The following is a 23,547-nucleotide window of genomic DNA, read 5'->3' as shown; positions in this document are numbered from 1 at the left end:
CTGTCTCATCTTTAGAAATCTGTGTACCTTGACTAGTTCTGTTGGCAAACCCCAAGGGCAATTTCATGGATCAAATTTGTGAAACATTGTGATACTCCTTGTCAACCCCAACACTTCAAAGCCAGATTCCTTAACTAGTCACTATGCTCAGAAGTTTAATTTTGGCAGATAGTGGCAGGGAAAAAACGAAAGGGCTGTGATTAATTTTGCAGCTAGTACTCACTACTACCTGCATGCTGAATGAAACACAAACTACTCCTATCAGTTGGGAATAATGACTGAGATGTATCTGTTCTTCCTCACTATTGCCTTATGTATTTTACACCAAACTCTTTTCCCTGGACTTATTACATTACTTATTATAAAATCAATTCCTCTTAAATATAGGGGAGCTCTCAGATGGAATCCTGAAAATTATGGCAGAGGGAGAGGAAAGGAAGACGTTCAGAGAAGGGGTCATCATGTATTAAGATATATACACTATGTTCTAGTACAGAGGGAAATCCATTATGTATTAGTAATGGTAATAATCATTAGTAATATCATCATATATTTTATGGCTTCTTAAATTATATATTTCCTTTCATCACCTGAGAGTGAATGAAAACATTTTTGCTGTCTGTCAGAGGTAAATGCCTCTAACGTAAAGCATAAGATCTTACCTCTATTGCAAAACTTGCATTGATTTATCCAAATTTATTTCACATTTGTGTGGTTACAAGGACTTAACTTAGTTTAAACCTTGTTTAAAGAAGTTTGTTTTGTTTGTTTGTTTCTTTTCTGAGAAATGACTGAAAGCATCTAAACATATTTAAGGGAGTGTTAAGCCAGTCTGAATGGAGAGAGGACTGCTTTTAACTAGATTTATTTAAGTTTGACCTGCTTACACAAGTGCAGCTTTTTAAAACACAGCATGATTTAGAAATAGCTCTTAGGGAAAACAAGGATTTCTTGGCAGCTTAGATTTCAAGCACATTAGGTATGATGCTTAATGTTCCAATTGCTGGTTAAAATCTTACCATAGAACTATGTCTTTCAGTAGCAGAAAATATTTGGCAAAAATTAAGTTTAAGCTCTCCTTAGAAAAATACAGTAGATTGATAACAGTATCTTCTTTTTCATAACTGAAAAAAAAAAATAAAAATCAAAGTAAAATGCATGATTTTTTACCTCTGTAGCAAATTTACCAAAGCAGTTACTGTACCCTAGTGAACTTCTGCACAAAGTAGTTCTTCCATGAAAGAATATAGCACAAATAATAGCAAGTGAAACTCCATTATAGAAGTAATAGATTTTTTTTATTGTACAGTTACGTGTTAATGTAAAGAGAATATTACCACAGAGTGCTTGCATTCTTGTGGAATATTTGTAACTTGTATATATACAAAGCTGTTTTTTCAGGAAAACAAACCCAAAACTTCAAGAACTCAGTAATTTTTTTGTTATTAACTCTCCTTAACTCTCCAACATTAAAAAATTATTCAAGTTTTACAGGTAATAGAAAGAAAAAATTCCCAAACCCTGTCACTTTGTACCATGCAGTTTGTAAATTGTCAAGTAAAACCTTCTTGGCCGTAATGCAAATACAGTATCCAGTGTAGTGTACTTGGACTCTAGTTAGTGCATGGATTCTGCTGTGGGCACAGTGCTGGCAGCCAAGAAAAAATTATGAGAGTCCTGATCTCTGAACTACATATATCAACCTGTAGTAAATTTTTTTTTTGGCTGCCATTCCTGTTGACACAGTGCAGGAGATATATGCTGCTGGAAATACGAACTAGTGGAGTTGTGAAAACTAAGTCTCCTAAGGGAGCTCTGTGTCTCAAACAGTGCTCATGTCATCTGCTATGGTTAGGTGGAAAGAAAGCCAAGCATTTCAGATTAAAGGAATCTCTATCACAATATTACTGTGCCTTTAATTTCATAAAGCACGGTGCTCCTACTTAATTGATTATGTACAGTTTTAATAAGCTCTTACCAGTATCGAATTTGATCTGTAACCAAGTGTGACCTTGCAGTTGTCACATGCTTGTTTTGCAGTTCTCTAATAGGATAAAATGTAAAAGATTACTATCTTATTTGAATTTGTAGTATATTATACTTGTGTATATACTTTTAAACACAGAATTGCCAACATGGATTCAGATCGAAGGTTATCCTAGAAAATATCCTATCTCCAGTTATGGCTATTAACAGATACTTAGGGAAGAGAATAAGAGCAAAGCAAACATATGGTAACAAAACCCCAGCATAATCCGCCTTAGCTTCCAGCAATCTGTGGCTCATTGAAATTCTGAGCCATAGGCCATATTTTGTGTTTAATAGCTTTTGAGGGATTTCCTTTCATGAATTGGTATAATCTCTTTTTGAACTCATGTAAGCATTCAGTATCCACAACATCCTGTGGCAATGTGTTCTATAGTTTAAGCAGATGTGAAAAACTACCTCTTTCTGAATTTTGAACCTGCCATTTTTAAATTCACTTTAGGGTGACTGTTGCTTCTATTATGAGGAAGTAATTTCCTAATAATTTTATCTGTGTCATTTATGATTTTATGAGCTTTGTTATATCTTGTTTCCAGAACAAAGAGATCTAGCCCCTTGAGTTACATCTTTGTTTATATGTAGTTGTAAGGTTAAGGAAGCACAACAGTTTTAAACAGAATTTGTCTGAGCACAAAATGAGAAAATCAGCAATATTATAAAAGATGGTGATTACATTTAAGACATCTTATAATGATGAAGATACCAGGATCATATTTAAAATAACCATCCAAGTTGCAGACAAATGGAGTAACAACTGATTCTTTTCCTTTCACCCTTTCCCCAGAAATCCAGTATAATTCAGGAGTCAACTAACACAGATCATACTTTGTATTGCTAAACCTGAAGCCTTTCAGTACTTCAGAAACCAACCAGTCTTTCCCCATCAGTAAGTGCATGCTGTGCTGATAGAAGCTAGCAGGTGAATCTGTCCTCAAACTTGATTATACTTGCTCAGTGTGCATATGCCCACCTTTCCCATATCCAGAGACCCCAAAATCTTATGTAAAATGATAATTCTGGAACATTCAGTGTCTACTGCATAAAACGTGTCCTTGAAAGTATTGCCATAGGGTAAAAAGCTGTGCTTGAGGATAGAAAGATCCCTTTCGGTTATTGAAGAGAGGGAAAATCATTTAAAAATAAACCATAAATGACTCTGGCTTGTTTGTGAAGGACTCAATCATTAGATATAGGGCTATATAGATAGAAGAAGAGGATCTATCTGCTGGACACCATTTACTGACTGGAAGACAGATGATGGAAAATATTAACTGTTGGCAAGATAATTACTTCATTTTTATTGTTTTTGAGGAGATTCTTGCTTTCATGGAACACGCTTTCAGCTTTGAGAAAAGCACTTCATTTACATGACATTAAAAGGGAAATATGTTAAACACTGGCAGTCAGTGAAAAGAGTCTAGTGGATTAATCCAGACCCATGTTCTAGATATGTGTTTAGCTGGGCGTTTTTAATACATCCCAGGGACGGTAAGTGTACAATGTCATGCTCTCAGCTTCCTTCTTGGCATAAAATTACCAAATGCACTATTATGCAAGTTGAAAGAGAGGCTGAGGAATATATTAAGAAGACGGACTTTGTGATATTCTTAATTAAAACAATGGAAATACAGACTGTTACGCACAACTTACATTGTGCTTTTTTCTCTGTAGAAGGAAGGTGATATTTACACTGTGGCTTAATTGCTAAACATGGCCATGGTGGTCATAATGGCTGGAGCAACCAGAGATAGGAATACAAGCTAGGGGAAGACATGCTAGAGAGCAGCCCTTTGGAAAAAGACCCGGGGGTACTAGTGGATCAAAAGCTGGACATGAGCCACCAATGTGCAACTGCAGCTCAGAAGGCCAACTGCATCCTGGGCTGCATAAAGAGAAGTGTGGCCCGCTGATTGAGAGAGGTGATTCTGCTCCTCTACTCTACCTGGTGAAACTTCACCTGGAGTACTGCATCCAGCTCTGGAGCCTTCAACACAGGAAGGATGTGGAGCTGTTGGAGCATGTCCAGAGGAGGGCCATGAAAATGATCCGAGGGCTAGAGCACCTCTTTTGTGAAGACAGGCTGAGGCAGTTGAGGTTGTTCAGCCGAAGGAAGAGAACAATCCGGGAGGACCCTTATAGGAACCTTCCAGTACCTGAAAGGAGCCTATAAGAGGGCTGGAGAGGACCTGTTCACAAGCGCATGTAACGACAGGACAAGGGATAATGGTTTAAAGCTAGAAATATTTAGGTTGGACATTAGGAATAAGCTCTTTGATCACTGGAACAGGTTGCCTAGAGAGGTGGTAGAGACTACATCCCTGGAGACATTCAAGGTCAGGCCTGATGGGGCTCTGAGAAACCTGTTCTAGTGTGAGATGTCCCTGCTTATTGTAGGGGGTTTGTACTATATGACCTTTAGAGGTCCCTTCCAACCCAAAACATTCTATGATTCTATGATGTAGGCTGTAAATCAAAAAAGGCAGTGTCAGCTGAGCCACCAAGGTGCATATTGCTTCCACCATGGCGTAGGTAAACATAGACCATTACAAGCCTATGTGGAGGAGTTAGGGAAGTTGCAAACTCAGTTTTCCCTTCAAACTGCAACTGGAGGTTATTTCCCACATACTAGGGCCAGGAGAACAAACTGCTTGCATTTGCCATCTGGCTCAGTTTGGTATCAGTCAACCTACCTTAAACTGCTAATGAAAAGTGTTAAAATGAAGCTTGCTGACTTTGCATGGAAATAAATGAGGAAAAGTTCACGTTGTCTATTACATCAACTTTAATGCCAAGGAAACATCCAACTGAAACATAGAAGGGATCCTTGCAGACAATTTTGGCAACCATTGCACAAGAAGAAAGAACTGCCTTTTTTTTTTTTCCAAAGGTGTCTTTGTCTCAAACAGCTGTTTATATAAAAAAGATCAGTTAATCTTTCCAAACTTAGATTCATTTTGGTCAGACACTCATGTTAGTATATTAGGAGTACTGAGCTAATATGAGGAAATTTATTTGAAAATGTTTGTTAAAATTATTAATAAGTTTAAAAGAACGATGTTGGGGGTTTTGTTGTGATGTTTTTAAGCATTCAGAAGCCTTTTATTGTTTAGGCAAATTGATTTATTTTGAATGAGTGCATACAGAAAATGTGGGCTGGCCCCTTCATTATTATTTTTATGACCCCACAACCCTCGAGACACAGTTACTGTGTGGGAATAACAAATAAAAAAACAAAAATAGCACCACTCACACAAAAAATAAATAAAACTAGCTGCTACCTTAACCTTTCCTCCTCTTACAAAGAAGCTTAGCAGGTTTTGAGTCTTGAATCTGAGAGAGCTTCATATAACTCTTGTACATGACAAAGTTACAGAGAAGGGGAAATAAAAGGAAAGATTTTAACATATTCTAGGTGGTGTGCTTTTTTCTTAACCCCTGTGTATGTTTTTATGTGTTTTTCATCACCTCACAAAAAGTCAATTTCTCTTTAAAATTTATGATATAAAAATAATACTAATAAAATAAATGTTAATAATAAATAAAGTGCCTTAGGACCTGTGGGACTTCACACTAGAGACTGAATTTCAGGTTCTTGCAAGATTACTTGTTACAGAGAGTTTGTGAAAAGCCATAATCTCAAACGTGTTAGGTTAAAAAAAGAGAAAATAACCTTTATTATCGAAAATAAGCTAAAATAATTTCATAGAATCATAGAAAGGTTAGGGTTGGAATGGAGCTTAAAGATCATCTAGATCCAACACCCCTGTGCAGGCAGGGACACCTCCCACTAGATCAGGTTGCTGAGAGCCCCATCCAAATTAATGGCTTGAAATTAATTTTTTTGTTTGCTTTTCAGTTTTATCAGCTAGTACAAATAATTTAGGAAAGAGTAACTATCTATGATCCTCAAATTGTCCCTTTAAACAGAAAGTGACATTTCTGTCATTTAAAACAGCCACCAGTCTTACCATTCCAACTCTCATGTGATCCAGAGACCTTTTAAGTCTCTGTTTGATGCTGTGACCACTTCATGGACACTTTTTTACCAAGAAAGCACAATAGGAAATCTGCCTTTTCCCAAAGGTGTTCTATAGACTACTATACCTGTGCTGCCCTCTCCTTTCCCCTGCTTTTTCAGGGGGAAACAGAATCTGGAAAAGCATGTTGCAAATTGCTGCAGATGTTGTCATGGTTTCCTGAGAGAATGAGACAATAATTTTACAGTAATTCCAGGTTTATTTATCTATTGGGCAGACAGTCAATGGATTGTTGTTGCAAAAGCAGATGAAAGTAAGAGAACCCTAAAATGTAAGGAAATACTATATATGACTTTTTAAAGCATAATATATGACTAACTAATGAAAGATTTTCTACAATATCCATGTTCTCAAGCCTAGAGAATAATTTGTTCTTTTTCCTGACAATTCTTCACTTCAAAATGCTCAAGCCATATGTTCTTGAGGCCAAAATGTTTTTAATCTATATTTAGACTCCCTCTTAAGTGGCTTGGGTTTCAAAAAGTGCTGAGTATTTAACACAAATACCTGGAAACAGCTGAAACATCTACAGATAAAATAACAAGTTAGGAAAAAGGATTAAAACAGAATGATCAAAAAGAACAGGCTAAATTAAAATAACAATATTGTTTTGTGCAAAATGTTTCGTCACAGCAGACAAGTTTAAGTCTCTAGTTCTAACCAATAATGAATGCTACCTGATTTTGCACATATACCACTGAAGTCCGATCCTGTACTTGTATAATTAATGTTTTGCCATTGACTTCAATTAAAAGGCCAAAGTCAAAAGTCAGAAGACTTGAAGTGGTAGAATTAATCTGAACAAATGTTGATGTTTATATCTGAGTTAATCTCATAGAATCCCTTCAGAGTTAGAAGAAAGATTTATTGCCTTCCTAGGTAAGATTTGTCACATCCTGGAATAGGTGTCTAAAATAAACTAGGTGAATCATGTCCTGAAAAAGGTGCAGGTCTAGACATTTTTGTTACAGTTTTCTGTAGCTAGATGCCTTCCACCAGTTATGTTGAATCAGGTGCAATTTCAGATTAGAGGAGAATTGATGGGGTAAGTGCTTCCAAATAACAGCACAAACTGAGTTCCAAATAAATCTCTCTCAGCAGTATAGGCAGTTAAGTAATATACTCAGAAAAGGTAATTAGTGATGTAGGCTATTCCCTGTCTTTCTCAGTATAACAGGAAAAACACTCTCCTATTGGTCTAAATATGGTAATTCACAAGTGGATTGCACCACTTAATTTTTGAATGCATAGTTGGTAAGATGGTATTGTGTAAACATTCTTTTAGTTTCTCTTTTCTAGGAATCATACATACCTCCTTTCTTTTTATGCCCTGTAGGAACTGATACAATGCAAATATGAGGAAATGGGATTATCATGGAGCATTTGGGAAGCTGAAAATATGGTAGTGTCATAGAATTAATGTTAATTACTGCTAGCAGAAGCAGTAAAAATCTTAGGGCCTGAGCTTCAGGAAGAGTTAGCAACTACAACATAGACCAACAATGAGTCCTTAGCTGGTTTGTGTTTTTATGGTCACTTTTGTTACTGGCAAAGCTGGCCATGGTGGCAGACAGAGAGCAGTGTTAATGGTCCTGGACCTGCCTGAGTGTGGGATGCAGCAGAGCAGCTGTGGGAGCAGTGTGCCCCAGCAGCTCTGCACTCAGCTCCTTGCTTTCCAATGGGAAGATCTGCTCTGAAAGCATGAGTTTATGAAAGGCAGGTCCTCGGATATGGTTAAAAGTCATATAGATATAGTGCTTGGGGATATGGTTTAGGTGTGAATGTGGTAGAGTAGGGTTAAAGGTTGGACTTGATGATCTTAAAGGTCTTTTCCAACCTAAATTATTCTATGATTCTATCAGACATAGGACCTCTGGCATTGTTCCTCTCCCTGCCTGTGCCAGAGGCTGTCCCTCCAGGCTGGGTCCTGCTGAGCTCCTAACTCACAGAAGAGAAAGTATGCCAGGATCAGCCTCTGCCTTGCCTAACATTCCCATGTCCAGGCTCTCCTCCATTCCTGCCTTCATCTCCACCTCTAAGCATCCTCTTGCATAGGCTTTCCTCTACTGGGGCCCCAAGAGGACGGCTTGCCTGCCTCACCATCTTGGCCTCTCCAGCATCCTTTGCCCTATCCTCTGCAATCTGTCATCCTGGAGGCTGCTCTTTCACCGCAGGTGCCATGGATCACTAATGCCAAAAAGACAGTATTCTCTGGATGCTAGAGCAGATTAGAGTGGTTCCTCTACCTAGAGTTAAACCAACAGCTACATGGATATACCCACTAACAGTAGTAGATGTATTCAATAGATCAGAGCATTTCATATAAGTATATTTTATCAAAGTAAAGCCAAAGTAACAGATTTGTCTTTCTGTCACTTTCTCCATATAAATGATCCCCAGTTTCAAGGTTCCTCAATTTAGAATATGATACACACTTCGATCAGGTCTCCCTTTGAAGCCTGCAGATGTCTTAGAAAACATATCTGCTTCTCAGATCAGAGAACTTGCAATAATTTTATTTTTTTTTTTCTCCTACTCATTGCTTTGCCAATTAGGGTTCAAAATTCCCACTTTTTATCACCAGTCCAAGAAAAAAAGCATGGAAAATTCTATCTTGACTTATTTTTTTTCTTTATAGGAATTAAAGAAGTTGAAGAACAATGAAAGAAGAACTGTTCATATAAGATTCCCAAATATATGTTCAACACTATGTTACTTTAGCTATAAGAAATCTTAAAGTCATATGTACATCCTAAGTAGATACAGTGATTAAGAATATCTACCTGGTTTTGATGGCTTTAGTGTGACTTAAGCTAGAGTATAACATCACTACTCTTAGTTGTTTAACTGACACAGGGTAAAAGTTCAACTCTTGGAAGAGCTTACACAAGATTTATGCATAAATAAAATTCTATGTAATTCTCTTGTGGGATTTCATTGGTCTACCTGACCCTTCCAGATTTACACCCCATGGCAAATTTCATCTATTGTGAATATGGTCAGTGTGACTTTTACCTATCTCCTAGTAATGACACACTTTTATCTTTATAGTAGGATACACAGAAAATTAGGGGAAATGGAGAAAAAAAAAAAAGAATAAATCATCCCTTCAAAACAGAATAAGCCTCAGTGTTAACACACCAGCATTTTACTTGAGTGGCTTAAGGACAAGATCTAGATTTGTTTTGTCAAAGGCAAGGATTGGATTTCTGTATGGATTCATGCACAATCAATTGTCCTACTTTTATTCTCACCCAGCCTGACACTTAGTCAGGAGTGGTAGAAAGATGTCCATTCTCTTCACAGGAATGACCCTCAAGGACAGGACCATGGAGGATAGCTGAGAATTGTGTGATACATGCTCTCTTCCTGCACGTATCCAAATCTTCAACCCAGCATGTGTTCATTCTCACAACCTTCAGAAAGGAGTTTTATATACTCCTCCAGCCTATTGTTCCCACAGCAACAACTAATAACAGCAACAAAGAGAAGACAGGAAAGAGTATAAATAGATCATGCTGCTACAGTATTTGCATCATTGAGACCACTGGGAAAACAGCATAAATGTCATTTGGCAACCAAGTCATTTCTAATGTTATGAGAATGACCACTGTATTTTCAAACATTTTTACTGATGTGAGCTTGCTGCTAAAAATAATTTTTTCAGTCTTTTCTAGAAAAATGAAAAATTCCATTATAATTTTAATTACTATTCAAAGATGATCATGAAAATACCCCAAATAAAACTTTTCCATCTGTCAATCGATATGACTTCATTACTAATATGCCATTTGAAAAGAGTATAAAAATGCAATATTGGACCTGAGCAATGAAGAAGTTAATCTCAGAAGATTCAACATAAGTGTAGTTTTTCTTAGTTAGGTTCACAGGCTGCAGGTTTTCCTCAAAGCATGATATAAAGCCATCAGCATTATATTTGCAGAAGGAACACATACCATCGTATTTACACCTTGTTGGGGAGCATCAGTCTGTCTTTTCTTCTTTGCCTCTCAGGATCATATCCAGCTGCTTCCCTTCTCACTTTTGGAAGAAGTTGGTACTGATTCACTAGTTAGAATTGTTTGTGAATTTTTCAGTATTAGTGATTGAGACTGTGAGAGACAAAATAAAAATGTCCTTATATCCATACTTAAAAATAAAATTTAAAATAGATTAAGTAATTAATTCCACCCATTTCAAGGGATTTACTAGGAGGCTGTAGGATGCACTTGTCAATAAATGCAAGTACTAAGGCAGAAATTTTTACCTTTTGCATGTCCTCATGATCTAAAGTTCAGGCTGACCTGTATTATAAAATATGTTGAAATATGTTATTTATCAGGCTCCTGACTTCTGAATTATTCCCAGAACATGCAGAACCACTAGAATATTGGCAAGAAGGACATATACACCTCTAAACTCACATGTCCTTAACAAATCTCAGCACCTATCACTGAGTCACCTGAAGACAGTCTTCTGTTATAGGATTATCTCCTTCTCAAATTTCAAGCAAATGAGTTTAAATTTCGCACTAATCTCTTGGTCTATTTTATATAGAATAGTTTTTCAAAACTATGTACACATGGGTGTAGACATACTAAATTATACACAGAGCATATAAGTACACACTTTGTATTATAGCAAATTGCCTATAGCTCCCTTTCTGTCTGCAAATATATATATTTATCAGCAAGTCAGCTTGCATATAGTGTATATGTTTGCATATGCAATAATAGAATGAAATAAGTACATTATTCTGTCACTCTCTTGTCACAATGGAAAAAAGCTAAATATATGCATATGTTATTGAAAAATGATTGTTTAAAATGTTCATATAGAAAATGGATATAACTATATGATACCTTTGTATTTTAAACCACAAACATTTAGTTTTGCTTTTCTTTTTCAAAGCTACCGCATGATCTCCTCTACACCTTTTAGCAAAACTTTCTTTCCAAAATAACAAACAGGCTACCAAATATCAGTGCCAATGCCAAAGATCTGAGATAGTGTCAAGCAACTGTATATGATTTAATAGACTGGGAAATGTGGCAATTTTATCTTGGTAAGAGTATGCCTGTGATTTATATTTAGGTCCATATATACTCTCTGTATAGCACATAAGTGCATATATGGTGCTTATGTAAGTGCATACATAGTGTATATTCTCAACTCCACTCTATTGCAGCAAGGTTAGAGAGAGAAAGAATCTTCTTTTATCAATGATTGTTGAAATAGCAAGTTCAAAATTCTGTCCTATCTGGAAAAATAATAGTAACAGGGTTCTAAAAGTTTTTGGTTGTTTGTTTTTTTTTTTTTTTCATTCGTTCATATTTTTGTCTTTCAGTATGCTAGGTAGAGTAAAAACCATAATCTAAAGTTTGCAGCATTTCAGCCCATTAAGATTAGCAGTGTTAGCTTGATTAGCTTTGGATTGGAAGGGGCTTTGAAGATCATCTAATTCCAAGCCCACTGCACGGGCAGGGACACCTTCTACTAGAACAGGTTGCACAAAGCCCTGTTCAACTTGGCCTTGAACTCCTCCAGCGAGGGGGCATCCACAATGTCTCTGGGCAACCCATTCCAATTCCTCACCACTCTAACAGTAAAGAATTTCTTCCTAACATCTAACCTAAATCTACCCTCTTCCAGTTTAAAACCATTACCCCTTGTCCTCTCACTACACAGCGTGTAGTAGTCCCTCCCCAGCTCTACTGTAGGCCTCCTTCAGATACTGGAAGGCTGCTATAAGGTCTCCTCGGAGCCTTTTCTTCTCCATAATGTCTTGTAGCAGTTTCTGTCACACACAGAGAAGAACCAGGTGACATGCTCTTAGGTGTCATTTAGTGCTGCATCAAAAAGATGGCTTAGTGATGAATCTAAGGCTTGCTAAGCCATTAGGGTATTGCTCTTATAAATTGTGCTCACATACCATTTAAAACAGGAATTAATATCTTCAGAACTTTCCTAATTGCTTATTGTGGACAGACATATTAGTTTTGTTGATTTGTAGACATAAAAAATAGTGTATGTATTAGCCACAGGGAAAGACTTCCCCTTATACTATGCTACACAGTGCTGACTGTTGAATATTTGATATATTAATACATATTTGCGTTCTGGATTTTGGGCAGAGGTTGTAAAGTCAGGCAGATTTAGTGCCTAAATAGTTTATAGTGGCAGAGAAAAGTGTCAGTATAAAAATAATAATTTTGTCTTAGTTCTTTACTCACAGCATTTTTTTTTCTTTTCTTTTTTTTTTTTTCTTTTTCCTGGTGAAATCAAACCTAAGATAAAATAAGAAAAATAATCACATTTTTTTTGAGCTTTTATACATTCTATTTCAAATCTGCATGCTAGCAGGGAACACAACAACAGAGATGCACTAGTTTTGGACTGGTTAAATGTATTTTTTGCAATATTTCTCTAATACTCCATAGACAAACATAACAAGATGTAACTGAGAATGAATATTCATCATTGTATATCCTTCAGTGGCAACTTTTAGTTTAAAAGTCATCATAGTCATGCATAGTTTAACTTTGTTACTCATGAGTTGTTAAAGTTTTTCAACGGTGCTTCATTTTGCTAAGTGGACAGAGATATGTTTCTACTTGAGTAATGTATACTGAAATATAGAAGCATTTGGGACTTTCTCCTTCAATTAAGGGAACTGAAAATACTTTTAAAATTATATCCAATGTCAGTACAATAACAAATCTAGCCTGAGTTGGTATGAATGTTCACTTGCCTTTACACTCCTTTGTTTAACTACTGGCTGTCGAACTGATGTTGGCCTACTGCAGCCTTGCAGTCCCAAGTGCAATTCTGTGCAGCCTGGAGAGAAAGAAAAAGCACTCAGGGTTATCCTTCTGCACTTTCAGTAGCTACTTACAGTAACATTGAGATGCTAAAAGCTTGCTCGTGCAAGCAAAAAGGGACTTGCTGAAAATTGGAGAAATCTAATTATAGACAAAGTAAAAAGGATGAAAACTAAGACAGTAGTAAGTCCTACCTGCACACGTCTTGAACTGGTTCAAACCTCAGTGTCAACTGCACTAAGTTACTTGGGTCAGTTTAAATTCAGGATGCCCTGGAGACAATCATGACTCTTGATGGAAATTGTTATGGATAATGGGACTATTCGACTATAAGTAGAAAATATATTGCCTGTTAAATCACTGTCACCCCAGGCAAGAATATTATTCTCCCAGCTCTTTCCTAGCACCTTCTCCCTTCCCACCCTTATCCATTTTCTCCTAGGGCTACTGTCTTTACCACATTCAATAGCTCCCCTGATGGCTACAGGTTGCATTGCAGGAGATGGAAATTACTTTTCGTAGTCTTTTTGCCTTTTTTGCTTTTGAACTTAGGTTTTGACTAAATGCAGTGGGCTAGTCAGATGCTGAATATATTTTATTTCACACAGTCACCCTAACCAAAAGGAGAGGGGAGAAATGTCAGCTCCTACACTTTGGCCACAACAACCCCCAGCAGCACTACAGGCTTGGGGAAGAGTGGCTGGAGAGCTGCCCAGCAGAGAGGGACCTGGGGGTGCTGGTTGACAGTCAGATGAACAAGAGCCAGCAGTGTGCCCAGGTGGCCAAGAAGGCCAACACCATCCTGGCCTGCATCAGGAATAGTGTGAGCAGAAGGACCAGGGAGGTGATCCTGCCCCTCTGCTCTGCCTTGGTGAGGCCACACCTCAAGTACTGTGTGCAGTTTTGGGCACTGCAGGATAGGAGGGACATTGAGGTGCTGGAGAGGGTGCAGAGAAGGGCAACTAAGCTGATTAGGAGTCTAGAGAACCAGCCTTAAGAGGAGAGGCTGAGGGAGGTGGGGCTGTTCAGCTTGGAGAAGAGAAGGCTGAGAGGAGACCTCATTGCTCTGTACAACAACCTGAGAGGAGGTTGTAGTGAAGTGGGTTTTGGCCTCTTCTCCCTAGTGACTAGCAATAGGACAAGAGGAAATGGGGTCAAGTTGCACCAGGGGAGGTTCAGATTGGATATTAGGAAAAACTTATTCACTGAAAGAGGGGTAGGCATTGGAACAGGCTGCCCAGGGAGGTGGTGGAGGCACCATCTCTGGAGATATTCCAATAATGGGTGGACCTGTGTCGGGAGATGATTTAGTGGTTAGGGGTTGTAGGGCAGACAGTTGGACTTTATGATCTTGAAGGTCTTTTCCAACCTTGATGATGATTCTACGAAAGACATGGTAATCACTATTACTAAGAAACAGCCATCCCCTGTGTAATACCTGTTCTCACTGTCATTTAGAAATACTACTTTAGAAGTGATTTACCCTATGCTCATTATCTATGATCCCAGAAGGAGGATACTTCAGTAGGTGAAAGTATGTTTTATTTATTTCCCTTTTACTATGTAATTCACAGCATTTCAAGGTCAAAATGGAACCATGGAACAAAATACGGAAATTTCTGGAGATCTTTATGAGGACTCAATGAGGACTGATAGCTAAAGGATGTATTGATTCTTCATGCATTACATAACTGTCACAAATAGAGAGAAGCAGTAGTTTCTTCCAAGGCTACTAACTTTGTTTTCTTTAAGTTTTAGAAATTGTATCCAGTTCCCTTCTTAGACATCCTACCACTGCCATTGGGCAATAATTAACAGGATGAAATTCTACAAGTTGAAATGCTGAATTCTGTACCAAGGACAGAGTAACATAAGGCACAAGTATAAATTGTGAGAGGAGTGTCTGGAGAGCAGCCCTGCAGAAAGGGATCCAGGGGTGCTGGTCAACAGCAGGCTCAATATGAGTCATCAGTGTGAATTCTACATGTAAAATACTCTTTGGTCTACTGTTACTGACTAGCCTAATAATAATGGTAGAATACTATTAATTTACAATTATTTGAAAATGGTTCAGTAAATACTGTGGAAAATGTATTAGTACAATTATTAATACAGAACCTAGACTGGTTAATATTCTTAATTATTATGTAGGAAGCACAAGTCTATGAGGCAAATTTGCTTCTCACAAGGTATGAAAAGCAAAAAAAATATTATATCTTAAATGTATCACTTAATGGCAGACAAAGAAATATTTCATTCTGATAAACCTGGTCTGGAACTCTGACTTCAATAAAACACACAGAATTGAAATGTCATATGAGAGATGACACAGTACAATAGTTATAGTACAATAACATCCTTCCTTTCCATTTTAAGCCCATAGTTTTTTATTAATTATTATATTATGAATGTAGAATAAAACCCTTTATAGAGTTGTTCCTGTGCATCACTTCCAATGCTGAAGTTAGCTACAGAACTTGTGGATTATTTATATAAGGTAATGTCAAGATCAGCTTTGACTGGATATAGAAGGACAGATTCAGATATCAAAAGCATTTGTCATCAGGAAAGTTAAGCTTATCAAACCTGTTGTAGCAGTATATTGAGAAACTGCTTTACTATAAAAAGAACTGCATACAAGAACAAATGTTGCCATAAAAATATTTCATCTGGAAACCACATTATTATAAATTATAGGATATATTATTCTCATTTCTGAAAGCACATTCTGTGACATCATTTTTGAAAGACAAAATTTTTCTGCACAGTTATACTGATTAAAAGACCAAGAGCACTTAGTTTTTGTATTTCCAGTTTAAGAATCAGAAAGACATTAAAATACCATGTAAGCTAGTTTTAGTTATTACTGTTTCCACACTTTTAATCTAACATTTCTTTTACAAACATCAGCGTGGCTCCATACATCATTAAGACATTCACTGCTAAGCGTTCACCCTCTTGTATATACCTGGAACAAAATGTATGTCTTTGTGTCAAGAAGAGGAAACACTTGAAAAATTGAAATGCGCTCAACCGTGTCCTCAAACTTCTGTAATTATATAAATATATATATAATGTGTGAATGACTGCATCAATGGACAAGTGAAGATCTATGGATGTCATCTATCTGGACTTCTGCAAGGCCTTTGACACAAACTCCACAACATTCTTTTCTCTAAGTTGAAGAGATATGGGTTCGATGGGTGGACTGTTCAGTGGGTAAGGAATTGGCTGGATGGTCACATCCAGAGCATAGTAGTCAATGACTCAACATCCAGATGGAAAAGAGTGACAAGTGGTGTCCCTCAGGGGTCCATACTGGGAGGAGTGTTGTTAAGTATCTTCATTAGTGACATTGACAGTGGCATTGATAGCAGCCTCAGCAAGTTTTCTGATGACACCAATCTGGGTGGTGCAGTCGATAGCCCAGAGGGGTGTGATGCCATCCAGAAGGACCTGGACAAGCTGGAGAAGTGGGTCCAGGTGAACCTCATCAGGTTCAACAAGGCCAAGGGCAACCAGAGATACCATGCTAGAGAGCAGCTCTGTGGAAAAAGGCCCAGGGGTACTATTGGATCAAAAGGTGGACATGAGCCACCAATGTGCAATTGCAGCACAGAAGGCCAACTGCATCCTGGGTTGCATCAAGAGAAGTGTGGCCAGCAGATTGAGAGAGGTGTTTCTGCCCCTCTTCTCTGCCGTGGTGAAACCTCACCTGGAGTACTGCGTCCAGCTCTGGAGCCTTCAACACAGGAAGGATGTGGAGCTGTTGGAGCATGTCCAGAGGAGGGCCATGAAAATGATCCAAGGGCTGGAGCACCTCTTTTGTGAAGACAGGCTGAAGCAGTTGCGGTTGTTCAGCCTAAAGAGGAGGGGGGACCTTATAGCGACATTCCAATACCTAAAAGGAGCCTGTAAGAAGGCTGGGGAAGACCTGTTCACAAGGGCATGTAACAATAGGACAAGAGGTAATGGTTTCAAGCTAGAGAAGGGTAGGTTTAGGTTGGAGATTAGGAAAATGTTCTTTAATATGAGGGTGGTTCTAATACTTAAGTAAGCAACTGCATATAAAGGAATTAGACAATTAGAACATCCTGTTTTCAGAAGGATAGCACAACACTCATATTTTCCTCATTAGAATTTAAGTTGTGGTGATACAGAAATAGACAACATCTGCAAATAATCAGCAGGGGGTCTTTCTACAAGTGCCTGGATGACTAGGTTCCCTGTGGGATTTGTCCTAAATAGGTAGTCCTCAGTTTGTGAAGCTTACTAGAAACAAAAAGGATATTTTCCTTTTGCAACTGTCTTGATACAAACATTTTCAGTCAGGTTCACTGAAGCATCCACCTCAAATCAGAAATGGCACACAAGCCTAGACATGAGGTATGACACTTGAATCATGCACTAACCATGTGCATCAGTTTAAAAAGATTACACTTTTTTTTGTGTGTAATAGGATTTTATATTATATGTAACAATTATGGTGTCCTTGTCTAAAAAAGAAAAGGGAAAGCTGTCTTTGCTACTGCATTATCTGTATAATCCATTATTAAACATTACTTCGTAAAATCCAAATTGAGTGAAAATGTCTTCCAAGTGTAGGGTGCTCCACTTGTGTTATTTCTCTTACTGTGCTTATGGTTTCAAAGATCTTTTTTCCCTTTGCTCTCTTCATAGGAAATGATCTGTTTCTAGTTGCAGTGCATGAACTGGGACATGCTCTGGGCTTGGAGCACTCTAATGATCCCACTGCAATCATGGCTCCATTTTACCAGTATATGGAAACTGACAATTTCAAACTACCTAATGATGATTTACAGGGAATCCAGAAGATATACGGTATGTCGTGATCCATTTTAGCAACACAATTTTTTTTCATTTTAGAATACATTTGGGGTCTTCCTGTCCATGCCACCACACCAAAAGAGTTTGTTAATGTTGACTATGCCAGTAGTTGTCAAAGGCCTTCTTGTGAGTAGGCCAAAGATTTTTATGAAGATATTTTACTTTGTTTCTCACTGTTCACAACTTGCATACAAATTTGTATATAACTGGAATATTAATTTTAAATTAAAAATAGAATTTAAATAAAATAGTCATAATTAATTAATTTAATTTAATTAATTTTAATTAAAAATTTAAAAAAAAATTCTGCAAAAGGCTCAAAAACTATGGAAATACTAAGAAATACAATCCTTTAACCATAACAAGCTTATTTCCACTATGGTGCAAGCATTGCACTGCATGCATTGATTGTTTCTTAGTTTACCTGTTATAATACTAAATGGTTCCCTGAGTGTACAAAACTTGTGGTCCCAGAAATACCCTTTCTTGTGATAAATATAACAAACTGATCTAAAAAGAATGTTATTTCCAGCCCAAGATTTTGAGCTATCTAAGGGGAAAAGGCCCACTCCCTTAAAAAATGTTTAGGTGTTTTGTGGCCTGATATAAAAGACATAATGTGACATAAATAAATTCTTCATGTATTCAATTCAATTTGATAAGGTAAGTTAGTTAAATATTTAAAAAAATTAAAAAGCCGAAACATTAACATTATTCCAATTATTAGTTGAATGTATCACTAATTCCCATGTGACTGTTCCCTCCATCTCCAAGTGTGTGGTTTTGTTCTTGGTTTTAAAGACTTTGATTCTACTGGTATCTGTTTATTTTTCTTCTACAGTGAAAATCTGTAGGATCTGTATGTTAATGCAATGTATCCAGTGCATATAATTTGGAATTGCCTTGTTTAATATTCCCCAAGTATTTCTGTATTGGATTCTATTTTGTACACAAATTATTTTAAGTTTAACATCTGATATTCCCCTGTTATTTCTGTGTTGGATTCTATTTTGTATACAAAATTATTTTAAGTTTAAGGTTTTGACTGTCTAGTTTATATTGAATATTATCAGGGCCTTCCTTGTTTATCTTTACTGATAGAAAATGCTATAACAATGTAGAATTACTGGACTGCTAACTAGAGCTCTGCAGCCTCCATGGTATTTTAATATTAACGAGATTTTTAGAATATAATGTATTAACAAACACTGATATATATTTTTATAAAGCATAAATAGTAAGTTCAAAATTATTGCCTGATCAGATTTCCTTTGGTTGTCTTTCTTCCTGTGTGATTAGCTGGAAGGAAGTTTGTTTCTCATGACCTCATAAGTTTGTAGTCTAGACTTAAAGGCTAGACAAGAATACTTTCCTGAAAACTAGCTGCTAAGCTCTAACAGCTGTGTGCTATACATTAGGAGAAATGTGTTACCCCTGGGAAGTAATATCTGACATCACCACCAAATGGCATATGAAAACTTTGGTTTGGGGTTAAAAACTTTCCAAAATGAGCTACTGCAAGCTGATTCCTCTGCTCCTTTTAAAATCAAGAGGTGATCTGGAATCAAGCCTCAATAAAAATGTAACGCCTATTAAAATAATTTCTTTGGTCTCCAGTATTCCTTGAAACACTAGTATTAACTGTAAATTATGTCACAAGCCTTAAAGTTGGGAACGAAATAAATGCCTTATTTCATTGTATGACAATCATTTGGTAAGGTAAAGATTTCCTTATATAGTCTATCTTTTTCTTTAAAAATTGGACTTTTTCAAAAAAGTATCAGAAATTCAAATGCCATTTATGCAGTTTTAGAGTTAACTTGCTGTTTAGAAATCTTTCTGAAGCTGGTCATGCAAATTATATTGACTTACTAAAGTAAAAATTGATTGTGTATTTACACGGCTTGGAGAGAGGCCTAAGTAGAATGAGCAAAGTTAAAGTTTTCTTCTAGTTTCCAGAAATCATAGTGATCCAACTGTCACCTCTTATCTTTTTTGTACATGGAAGATACAGGTAAGCATAGTTGAACTATGAAAAGGGAAAGGCGTAGGAATGTCCTGTCACTAAGGCACATGACATTACTTGGCCTACAAATTGGGTCAGTAGGAAATAGGTATGCTACTAGTATGCATATGTGAACTGATGGGTGGAAGTTACAAATACAGGTTGAAAACCCATTGACCTTTGTTTTCCTTCATTTGGTACAGCAGACAATAGTTGCATTTTAATGATTCTTACTCAGCTGGCAAACTATGTGCTATGACTTACTTCTCATCTGAAATGATGATGAACTATGCATCCATTGCAGGTTTTATTGGAATGATGTTACAATAAGGCCAGAAGATTCTGTATAGTGAAAAGTAATTATTTTCCTCATTCATGCCTTGGTTGTATGGTAGTCATTCATTGTGTCCTTTAACAACTTGGGAAAGGTATGTTAGGTCACTTTTCCATTCACATTCCACTGTAGGATTTCCTCTGCTTATAGCAGGTTTTTGTTGTGTATTTTGTCTTTGTGTGCCACTGGTGGGCATCAGATTACATCCTGCTGCTTTCTTAAAGGTCCACCTGATAGGATCCCACCACCAACAAGACCTCTGCCAACAGTGCCCCCACATCGTTCAATCCCTCCAGTAGACCCACGGAAAAATGACAGGCAACCTAAACCTCCCCGGCCACCCACTGGTGACAAACCATCCTATCCTGGAGCCAAGCCTAACATCTGTGATGGGAACTTCAACACTCTGGCTATTCTTCGCCGGGAAATGTTTGTTTTCAAGGTAGGAGGCTGCAAATTTTTAATGTTACATCAAGTGTCTACATTTAGACTTTTTTTTTTTTTTAAAAAAAAGGCAAACTCATTTATCATGACTCCACTTTCCCAGTCTGCTTACAGTTAGAAAGTTCAAGAAAGAAATTAAAAAATAAACATACAGATGGCTTAAATGTCTAGCAGAGGACTGCTGTAATGTTCTATTTTGGGAAAATACTCATGTCAGCAGAAATGTAACTCCACAAAATGTAAAGGTAAATAAATGCTGCATGTTATGGAGAGATAAAAAGTATAAATCAACTAATGAATAAAAGGAATTCTCTTGTGAATACAGCCACATCCAAACATATAATAGATATCGTGTCTTCAACTTTTTTTTTTCCCATGGAGTTATAATTTTAACTAAACAATTAGATCTGTCACTTAGAAAGGAAGTTTGTCTTTGTGTTGTGATTGCATTGAAACCACAAAATATCTAAGTAAAGCTCTTTGCCACAAAAATGTTAATGCAAATGTCTCATTGTTTATTTCCATTGACCTTCTTTCTCTGAGCTGATAAATGTGGTGTATGCAACAAAACAAAATAAACAAACTGAACTGAAAGGCAAACTTTTGGTAGAGGGACTTGGCTAAGACTCATGAACATGAAAGCTATCTTAGGATGATGATGTGCAGTATGATTTCCATAAAGCATTGAATGTTTAAGGATAATTACAGATTCATTATCAGTCAGTCTCTTAAATCTTAAATTTGCTGACGGGTAGTGCTGTGCAAGCATTTCAGAAATGAGCAATAAGATAATCTATTATTTTCAACTTCTAGTGTGTCAAATTTGCTTAAGTAATAGGAAGTTGGGGATCTCTGTTTTGTAAACATATTATATGATTCTTTTAAATTTCAGTGTTCTAGGAAGAGAAGAAGGGCATATCACATGACTAGAAGACAGTCAGTACAAGGGAAATGGAATGAATTTGCCCCAAAACATAAAACTCCCAGTTCAACAGCTTTTCTTCTTATCGTTTCTTATAGGACCCATTTCTCCCTTATTTGTTTTCTTTTTATGTAGTCTATCAGTCCAATAAATCTTATTAGCACTTTCTTTAGCATACATGAAAACTTACATACAAATAGCTTAACATTAATTCATTCAAAATTATTGAGCTACCTTTACAACCCAATGGGCAGGAAATAATTTTCCATATAAAAAGCTAAGGATTTTGCTGGCCCTGGGACAGTCAGCCCTTTCCATTTAAATGCATGGTATATCTTCAAACACTGGGAGGTCCTGAACCATCAGTCTTTTTATGACTAAAGCTCAAAGGCTAAGAAAGAATCCAACTTTCCAACTTGACATTAAACAGGATATAAAAATACCTACTTCAGTCTCATGTAATCCACTTCAAGAGCAATAGAACATATTCTCATTTATTTTATACATAAATTGCTAAAGAGTTAAATGCTATCCCACTAATACAAAATTTCCTGTCTAGCCAAGTCTGTGTTCCTGGATAAATAAATTAGTCACCATTACTAATCACTCTTACATATTCTGTTTGAAAATACAAATTAAGTTTTCTCCAAAAAAGTTTACTGCTTATTGCCTTAACCCTAATTACTTACTGTACAGTCTGTACGCTTACTAGTGTACAAACTACATTTACATTCCAAAATTACAACTTAATTCATGATCAACACCCTAAGGAGGAAACATAGTAAAAAATTGTCATAGAAATATGACCATTTACAGTGTTTACAGATTTCATGTTTATGGTCTGTCTCTCCAAAATGAAGTTACTACAAGCATAAAGTTGGAAATGAAGGAGATTTCCTTTGTCCGCACTAATTTCTTTAAGAGTGCCACAGTTCCCCTTTTGTTCTCAGGGTACCTGGGAGCATGACAAGGCATAATGTGGGTTAGCTCGTTAAGCAAGTGTTTACTTAAGAAAACAAATCTTGATTTTATAGTCTGAGTGTCTTTGAATGCTTGAGTCAGTAGGCCTTAACTTTCTGGTTCGTACATTAATTTACTAATGAAGATTTTTGTCTGCTAAAGGAATTTCCTTCCCAGTTTGATTTTTTTGTTGTTGTTGTTTGATGTATAAGGAAGAAAGTTTGATGTATAAGGAGCAAAAAAAGGGAGAAGGAATTAGAGAAGTCAGAGGCTGTTACCAATTTTCAGTTTACTTGGCAGATTCTCAGGAGGGGCAGATTATAAGGAAAAGCTCAGCATGTCAGAGTGTAGCAGCAGCAGGGCAGGAATTCGTTCTCTGAAGGTATGAATAGGAAGAGACTGAATACAGGGAAATCATCCAGCCCTGGAGGAAGCAAGGCTTAAGATTCTGTTGTCTGATAAAACAAAAAACCCAAACCTCTTTACCCTTGCCCCTTAATGCAAAATATAAGGAAAGACAGGGAAGGCATGAGTGTTGGGCTGTGAGCCAAGCGCTGAGAGGTCGAGAAGAAGAGGATACTGTACCAGGTGGACACAATTAAAGAAGAATTATGACCTTCACTGGAAGAATTATTGCTGGAAAATTCTCAGATGAGTTAGATTAATGAAGTTGGAGGCAAACAAAATTATATCCTTTTATTTCTTTGCTTTTACCCACAGGTCTGTAATGATTGTGTAGTGGCAGATTTTGCTGCCTTCTGAATGGCATGTATGCCATGTACCAATTTCAAATTGAAAATAGCCACTTTTTTATCTCATGGGCAAGTCTCAAGCTCAGGAGCTCAATTTGTTTAAATAAACCTTGAAATTGCTCAGGAACTTAGCCACAGAGTTGAAGAATATGAGTGCTTTCGAGTAATTAAATTCTAAATTAAACATAAAACTGAAACATGAAATATAACCATTTGAGATACACTGGATTTTCACAGTAGATGACAAACAATATTAATCTCAAGAAGATTTTTTTCTCTTGGCTGTTGAACTGTTAGGTATACTTAAGAGTATCAGAATATTAGAAAATATTTATGTTCAGTTAAACTGATGAGCTTGTCTGTAGTTTTAAGTCTATC

At 36.8% G+C, this 23,547-nt stretch overlaps 1 protein-coding gene across 1 annotated transcript in view; it reads left to right on the top strand.

Moving 5' to 3' along the window:
- The window catches only part of MMP16 (matrix metallopeptidase 16), a 182,367-nt gene that overhangs the window by 117,398 nt on the left and 41,422 nt on the right, over positions 1-23,547 (top strand). The window contains exons 5-6 of the mRNA XM_051612188.1: positions 17,585-17,746; positions 20,316-20,533. Of these exons, the coding sequence (XP_051468148.1) occupies positions 17,585-17,746; positions 20,316-20,533 (380 nt within the window). The remainder of the gene's footprint in view (positions 1-17,584; positions 17,747-20,315; positions 20,534-23,547) is intronic.

This window comes from Apus apus, chromosome 2 (assembly GCF_020740795.1).
Source record: "Apus apus isolate bApuApu2 chromosome 2, bApuApu2.pri.cur, whole genome shotgun sequence".
NCBI classification, from domain to species: Eukaryota; Metazoa; Chordata; class Aves; order Apodiformes; family Apodidae; genus Apus; species Apus apus.
The sequence above is the reverse complement of the archived record's forward strand: the minus strand, read 5'-3'. Positions and strand labels throughout refer to the sequence as shown.